This window comes from Protopterus annectens, chromosome 2.part1 (genome assembly GCF_019279795.1).
Source record: "Protopterus annectens isolate FY-2018-M chromosome 2.part1, PAN1.0, whole genome shotgun sequence".
NCBI lineage: Eukaryota > Metazoa > Chordata > Ceratodontiformes > Protopteridae > Protopterus > Protopterus annectens.
Window position 1 is genome coordinate 695626188 of NC_056729.1, and position 8824 is coordinate 695635011.

At 41.6% G+C, this 8824-nt stretch overlaps 1 protein-coding gene across 1 annotated transcript in view; it reads left to right on the plus strand.

Annotated features, from left to right (window-relative positions):
• The window catches only part of LOC122794902, a 2498277-nt gene that overhangs the window by 2178611 nt on the left and 310842 nt on the right, over window positions 1-8824 (plus strand). Inside the window, exon 17 of the mRNA XM_044063498.1 lies at window positions 3765-3848. Within this exon, the coding sequence (XP_043919433.1) occupies window positions 3765-3848 (84 nt within the window). The remainder of the gene's footprint in view (window positions 1-3764; window positions 3849-8824) is intronic.

Genomic DNA, 8824 nt, shown 5'->3' on the forward strand with positions numbered 1-8824 from the left:
AACAAACACATGTGTCCAGGCACACCTATGGCTAATTTAGATTGTCCAGTCCACCTCTTGCATGTCTTTGGAATGTTTGAGGAAATCCATGCTAACACAGAGAAGACATACAGACTGCACCTGAGTCAAGAATCAAACTCCTCTTACTGTGAGGCAAGAGCCCTACAGAGCAAAATTTAATTAGAAATCTGGAAAGGACTGCTTAGAGACTTCATGACCCTTTCTGCCTGGAGTATAGGAGATGAAAAGCTGTTTTCCACATTTCAGAATTTCAGATTCTCTTCAGACACAGCCTCTATTGGGATGCACCTCCAGACTGAGAAGGGTCCTTTGTCTTCTTGGAAGGAAACATGTGAGTTCCTAGGGACACCTTAGCCATGTGAAAGCCCAAATGTGGATTTCTACAATAATAGCCAGACGATCTGAGAGCTTGCCAGCAAAGCTGCTTGCCGCCAGGAATGGTGCCTTTGAAGAAATGAGCATCAGTGCTACCAAATTAGAAGACTTGAATGAAGGATGGGTAGTCCCAATTGCCATGACATTCAAGGCTCAAGGAGAGTTTTTCATGAAATGAGGGTGCAAAACCCCTTTAAGGAACTGTTTGAGCAACCATGTCCTGCCTGTGGCAATGTTATAAAAGGAAGAAATATGAGAAACATGCAATCTGACAGTGGAATAACAGAAACCCATATCTTACCTGTATCTAAAATAGATCCAAACAGTCTACAGGCTAATCAAGGGAGATGGCATAAGTCACTTCATCCAGATATGAAAACTAGAATTAACCTGATAAGTGAAAAGTTTTCTTTGGCTTCAGTCACCCCTGGCACTTGCAGCTGGAGGGCTGACATAACAAAGGTCTAGACAGCAGCCATACTGCCAAGCAGATCATCCATTTTTTTGTCGGGGGGGTGGGGAGTTACTTCCTTTGCTTATAATAAGTTAGTTTCTTGGACTGTCAAGGAACAAAAAGTTTGAAACCACATAATACTTGGCAAACGAGGGGCAGTGAGGATAAGTAATGGTCTTCGCTGAATTTTGCGATCAGGTACAGAATCAGTGGGAATGGTAGGAGGATGTACAGAAATCTTCACTGCCATGAGAGGTTGAATGTATTCACTGTCATCCCCCTTTGTTCAGACAAACCAAACAGAAAAGGGGAAAGTCCACATTCTGCTGGTGACAAACGGATTGATTTCTGGGGTGCCTCCTTCCTGGAAAACCAACATGCATCAATATACAGTGTTATCCACAATGACAGCTATATGCAGAAACAAATGCAGCAGCGTGGCAAAGTCAGAAATGACAGCTTAATGGATATAGCCCCCTGCTGTATAGTAAAGAAACCTTTCTTTAATGTTTATTTACTCTTCTTTTAATTTGGATTTTCTTACAGTTTTAAAGTGTGAATTTTTTTCTTCTCAGATTTCTGAATATTAAGTGTTTTGCTTCACTAAAATTTCTTCTGTTATTCATTGAGAGCTGACATTGGATCTTTAGCATCATATGAACTGCCTCTAAGCAGGCTGACGGGAAGCTTATTTTAACATTACATACTAAGGTCAGCATACGAGGAAACCAAGCAGCCCCACACAACACTAGTGGAAGTACAAGAACATGAATCTAAGTACCTGGTGTTGGGTTAGAGCTTGTAGATTTTGTCATATTCAAAGCATCAAATGACAGTGTGGGACATGTTAAGACAATGATACCATAGAGATTGAGTTGCAGTTTCACTGCAGATTCGTGTCACAAGATAGAAGCTGGTAAAGTACCACTGGAATTCATGCTTCACCTAAGTGACTCAGATCATTTCATGATTACTGCAAGACATGTAGCACTGACATTCCAGAACATTTTTAATGCCAGTATCAGTTATCTAACTGTGGTACCCTTCCAGACCATCTCATTGTCAGCCACCAGTGGTAACAAGTGAAACTATATGCCACAATATGCATATGTACACAAAATACGTCTTTTCACTCAGAAAGGCTACATTAAGTGTACACTTAGTGATAACCTTTATGAATCCCAGCCTATACACTATACTCATACCCATACACAACCACAGAGAATACTCACAAATCCAGAAACTTCAGCAACATGCATACCAAAGCATTAGGTAGAAGATTAAATATACACACCTTAAATCCCTTGATTTTGAATAGCAGTGAACCATTACTGTATAATTCTTATATTAAATGCAACTAACTCAAATGCATGGCAACATCAAACTTCATGTATTTACCATGGGGATTTAAGGCATGGCCATTGCACTGGGGACTTGGGTAGCTCTACCCCCACTTTGGTTGCTTTTTTGCATGCTGGAAAAACTCATATATTTTGAATTATTACCTTTTGCAGAGATGGCAATAGAAATAATGTTATTCACTGTTTCAAACTTCTATTAATCTTAATTGTTGCACTAATTCTAAAGTGTCAGAGTTTGCTTTAGCATGTCCATTAACTAACTTAAGTATTTTTTATTAATTTTGTGTTCAACTTTTCTAATTGTTTATAAAGTGCTTTGAATACATTTTAGGTAGTAGTTGTATAAAAAATAATTAGTTTTTACTTTATTTGCTAACCATCTGAACTTACTAAACATACTGTCTCTTTTCTTTGGCAACCTGTTAGAACTAACTTCTTCAGTCACTTCAGGATACTGCTTATAAATGTTTCATCTCCCAACCCCTGCTTACAGTTATTAAGGGTAGGAGAACTTGCCAGAGATTTGGGATGCATGACTAAGCTTAAAAAGGCCCTTGTAGTCGTTAACCTAGTAAACACTCATGAACTTTCTCAACTTCGCACAGTAGACAAATGAAGACTGAGAGAATCATACCCAGCACTATAGCATTAAGCCAATTCATAGCTCTTGGCCTTAATCCTGTGTGCTAATCAACTAGAGAATTATATGGTTTCTATACCTGTAGTCAAATAGTCTGGTCATTGAAAGGGAATTTGTATGTTTGATCGAATCTCCTTTCATCGGTTGCTATAGGACTGTCTGCTTCATGGTGTAGTGCAAGATCAGTGAGCAGTGAGGTAAGGAAATGTTTCCTTTTACCCACTGTTGTGTCATGTCAGAGTTGACGTACATATGTAAAAAAAAAATATATATATATATATATATATATATATATATATATATATTTGTGTCTGTGTGTATAAATTAATTATATGTATATATAAGTGGGTGTGTGGTGGTTGCAGCTGGTCTTCCCTGTAAATACACTAAAAACTTTTTTCGGCAGTAATATGTTCCATTGATATATGCTTATTTTTTTTGACGAAATGTGTTGTAACAGTTCAAATGGTCAACTGCAGATAAAGTAGTCATACATATAAAGACCGCTTTTGACAGTTATGCAGAAAACACTGAACTTGAACATGTTCTCGTAGTGGAACAGCAGAGAGACCAAGTATGTTCAACAGAAGAAATGCATTGTGTCCGTTTGCATCTGTGGTACATTTTACTTTTACCACATTGTTCCTTTAGGGTAGGCATTTGCTCTCCTAATTGTGGGGTGGCCTTGCCATTCAGTTTACAAAACCTGTTCACCTGCCTTATTTGTAAGCAACGCATGCAAGAACCAGGCAAATAAGTTGACAGGATTAAACACATTTTGTTTAGCTGTAACATTTTTGAGTTATAATCATAGTGAAAGATTCACCCTTATGCATTTATAATCATGCTATTTCTTAGAACTGGACTAACTGAGTGCTTATGTAACTTGTTTACATTTTTTTTTATTATTTAGATCTTCCAAGTGGACCTCATTCTTACAGGTTGGAAGAGCTGGCATATACTAGAAGTGGTGACAAGGGTAATTCTGCAAACATAGGTAACTTTATTTTTAAAATTTTTCAATAAACTAAAATGTAATACTCTGCAAGTCAGCCTTTCCCACCAGTGCTCTATTAGGGCTCAATACAATTTGAGAAGTATTTTCTAGGAAGTGTACCATATGGTAATATATATATATATATATATATATATATATATATATATATATATATAAGCGTCTTCTGTGTGGAGACATGCGTGAATGGGCGTACCTTCGTTGAAGGCTGCACGTCAGGGCTGGCAACTCGGTACGTAAAAATCTACTGCCAGTCATTAGCGGATCGGAGTTCCGCTGTGACGACCCCTAACCGGGAAAAGCCAAAAGAAGAAGAAAATATATATATATATATATATATATATATATATATATATATATATGATGAATTTAATATACTGTATAAATCATATGGTACATGTTGTATATCGACATATGTATACTGGGTTGTAAACTCCAGACATTATAGCAAACTGAATGATGTTCATCGTGTTACCCTGCTGCAGTCATTACACTTGGGTTATCTTGTCGTCAGGCGGTCCCGCAGTCGGCCAGAATTCCAAAGTCTGGGTCCAGCGTCGGTTACTGTCGCTTCTTCCCTGACGTCAGTGCACCAGGGGTATAGATAATGCATCCGACGCCATTTTCTTCAGTCTTTCTTGCCGTGCGGTGTCCGAAGCAGAAGCAGTTCGCAAGTGCCGGTTGGCTGACTCCTGAGATTTTCGAAGTCTTATTTCAGATCCGAAGTCTTCAATAAAGCTAAGTACCCCGTTGGGGAAATTTTTCTTGCCTCAGACCGATGTCAGAAAAAGTTAACAATTGTATTTCTTGTGGGAAGCAAATACCTCATAAGGATTTTCATTCTTACTGTATACCTTGCCTAGGCCCAGACCAGGATGTCACTGGTTGTCGCTTTTGTGTTAGGTTCAATAAACGTACTATAAAAAGACGCTTTGATTTCGCACGACACTACTTCGGTAGAAAATTTAACTACACAATGCCGTCGGAGCAACCGACTACCGGCGTGCACAAAAAAACGCAAGGATAAGGACAGGCAGCCTAGACCCAAGCCAGACTCTGAGGCCTTGGCTGGGCCGGTCTCCGGTTCACCGGTTTTCAGTGAGGCTCCTACGCAGCCCCTGGCTACCGCAGATTTGGAACCCGAGACTGCTTCGGAGCCTTTGGCGGAGAGTGCTAGGCCGACGCAGCCATTTTGTTTAGCCCCTACCGCGACACTGCAGAAAGAGATGTCGGTGCTGCAGAAACACCTTTGGTTTCTGAAGGCGTCTTCAGACCGAAGACGCTCACCATAAAAACATATCCTAAGCTTAAGACTCCTATTAAACCAAAAAAGACTGCACTTCAGTCTCCAGTTCAAGGCCCCATGCCTAAGAAACAGATGCTTAAAATGGCGGAAGATTTGATCTCTTTAATCAGGGGTTCCCAACCCCCCCCCCGACAAAAGGCATAGACAAGAGGAAGATTATGCCTCCTCTGATCAAGTGTCTATTTCCTCAGGCTCCTCTGAGGACCAAGATTACTCCTTCTCCCCTTATGAAGATTCTGATGCTGAGGATTCTATTCCGTCAGCTTCTCCTCCTGAAGATTACTCCTTTGGGGAAACTTTACACACTATGAGGGAACATTTTCACTGGGAAGGTCAGGACTACTCTAACTCAAAGAAAAGGCTCAGAGAGTTTCTTTTACTCCCCCAACACAGACCTTTTGCCATCCCCCCAGTTTTAGACATTATGGATGATGTTTACTTAGAATCTAGTTTGAATCCAGATTCTCTGCCTCCTGCTCCAGCCAAACCAGACAGATATTGTAGAGTGCCTGACTCCCACAAATTCCTTTATAAAAGCCCTGTTGCTGATCCAGATACCATCTCCCAGGGTCCCAAAGGGGCTAAGGCTTCTATGGCAAAAAATCCTGTACCTCTGAAAGGGACTCCAGAGCACTAGACAGGTGGGGGAAAAAGGTTTACACCTCAGCCACTCTAGCTATGAGAGCACTAAATTGTCAATTTCACATGCTAAAATATCAGCAATTTCTAATGTCTCAGTTAAGACAAAAAATGAGCACACTCCCTCAACAGTCTGAATTGAAAAAAATGCAGGATCTGTTGCATGCAACTGAACAGGTGGGCAAACATACTTTACAGTGTGGGTTTGATTCTTTAGAGGCTTCCTGCAGAGCAGCTGTCACTGGGTCTGTTATACGTAGGCATGCTTGGTTAAAGGAAAAAAACTCTGCCTGATCATGTTTAAGCAAAGCTTCTAGATGCTCCCTTAGAGCACGATGTCCTATTTGGAGTTAAAGCAGAAGACGTCTTAAAGAAAATGGAGGATAAGGCAAAATTTATGCAGACAGTCAAAGATTTTCTACAGGTACAGCCCCCACGCTTCAGCAGAAATTGGCCAACAAAAAATTGGTCCTTTCCAGCTACTGACAGACCACAGAGGTGTAAATACAAACACCCAAGAGGCAGAGGGCAACCACAAGCCCAATACAAACCTCGACAATGGGGCACTACAACACAGAAGGGAGGAGAAGACAGGCCCCAAACTACTAGAAGGCAAACTCAATGACTTACACCTCATATGGCCAAGCAATACTGTCTTGGCAGCTCCCTTGGGAGGAAAACTAGCACTTTTTTCAGACAACTGGCACATTGTCACAAAGGACAAATGGGTCTTAGACATAATTTCATGAGGTTACAGATTCCATTTCCACACCTTGCCAACGAAAAGAGGAATGCCAAACCTGCCACAAAATCAATGGGCAGAGGCACAAAAATAAATTACAGCAATCATGGACATGAGAGCCATTCAGCTGGTACCTACACAGGAGCAAGGCCAAGGATTTTACTCAAGACTCTTTCTAGTCCCCAGAAAGGACAATGCCTGGAGACCAATTCTGGACCTTACAATTCTAAACACCTTCTTACAAGTACCCAAATTCAAGATGCTAACACTATAGCAGCTTCTTCCCAAGTTAGGCAAGAAAGCCTGGCTAGTAACGTTGGACCTCAAGGAGGCGTACCTGCATGTCCCTATCAGACAAAGTTGCAGAAGATACCTCCATTTCATTGCAGGTTCAACCCATTACCAATTCTCTGCACTGCCCTTTGGCTTATCCACTGCGCCCAGGGTCTTCACAAAATGCCTGGCACCAGTAATTGCATACTGCAGACAAAGAGGAATTCAAATATTACCATACCTGGACGACTGCCTCATCCAAGCAGAAAGCAAGGACATTCTCTTACAACATCTGGCTTTTGTAAAACATCTTCTAAGTTGCCTGGGGTACACAGTAAATGAAAAGAAATCAAAACTAGTACCCTCACAAAATATGACATTCCTGGGTGCCAGCTTGAATACAATGGCCCAGAAGGCTTACCTGACGCCAGACAAACAACTACAACTGACTCAATATTTCAAAACAATGGCAACAAAGACCCAACTCCCTGCAAGAAAAATTCTGCAGGCCTTGGGCTTTATGGCATCTTGCATACTACTAATACCATTTGCAAAGCTGCATATGAGGAAATTACAGTGGTACCTAAAAAGCGTATGGTCTCAACACAGCCACAGCTTGGGCACAATGATATCTCTCATTCCCTGCCTTCAGCAAGAATTTCTGTGGTGGTCACAGGCATGTCACCTCAACAAGGGTCAGCCTTTCACCTTGCCCCCAGCCAGGCAAACTATGACAACAGATGCATCGGACTACGCCTTGGGGGCACACATGGCAGGACAGTGCGTTCAAGGCATATGGACTGCAGATCAAAGGAATCTGCACATCAATCAAAAAGAGATGCTAGCTGTACAGAATGCTCTGACAGCCTTCAGGAACCTATTACATCCAGGACAACTTACAATAAGGATGGACAACACCACGCCAGCACTGGTACCCGCTATTAAGGAATATGGCCCAGGGCCCACCTTGGATTTTATCACAAATTTTCCATTTGCTCACACAGCAAAACAATCAGATTCTACACAGCCAGCTCAAAACCTTAAATTTGGTTGCATGGCAAATCACCTAAGCATCCAGCCAGCTCCTCTTCTTCAAGCAGTTATGGATGCTATTCTGGAAGCTAGGAGGCCCAGCACCAGGAAGGCCTACTCGGGCAAATGGAAAAGGTTTTGCGCCTGGAACCAAGCTAAAGGCCAAAATACCCTTCAGCCTCACATGCCTCATATTCTACAGTATTTAACTGAGATGTTGCACAAAGGACTTTCTTTTTCTTCCATTAAAATCAATGCATCAGCTATTTCAGCCCACTACAACACGGATCCACCCTTATTTTCACATCCACTTCTAAGACAGTTCCGCAGAGGAGCAAAAAACATTAGGCCCCCCCAGGAGAGCACCTACACCAACATGGGACCTCAACTTTGTTCTGGAAAAACTTACGCTACCTCCCTTCGAACCAGCTTTCTCTGCTGATCTAAAGTTTATATCATGGAAGACTGCTCTGCTGCTAGCAATAACTTCACCCAGAAGAGTCTCAGAGCTGCAGGCACTAATGGCAGTGGAACCTTTCCTCATTTTCCATCAAGACAGAGTTTCTCTATGAACTAATCCTTCCTTCATGCCTAAGGTGGTATCCACTGTGGCTTTAAGTCAAACCATCCACTTACCCACCTTCTTTCCAAATCCACAGAACAAAGGAGAAAGACTCCTGCATTCCTTGGACATTCACAGGCAACTTCATTACTACTTGGATAAAACTAAGGTTTTCAGATAATCTGACCAGCTCTTTGTATCCTATACTACAGCTTCGCAAGGGAAGGCTATATCAAAACAAACCATTTCCAAATGGATAGGACATTGCATTTGTTTTTGCTATACCCATCATGGAAAACCAGTTCCTGCTACCATAAGGCCCCACTCTACCAGGGCAACAGCTACATCTACAGCCTTCTTCAGGGGGGTCCCAACCAAGGAGATTTTGGAAGCTGCAACTTGGA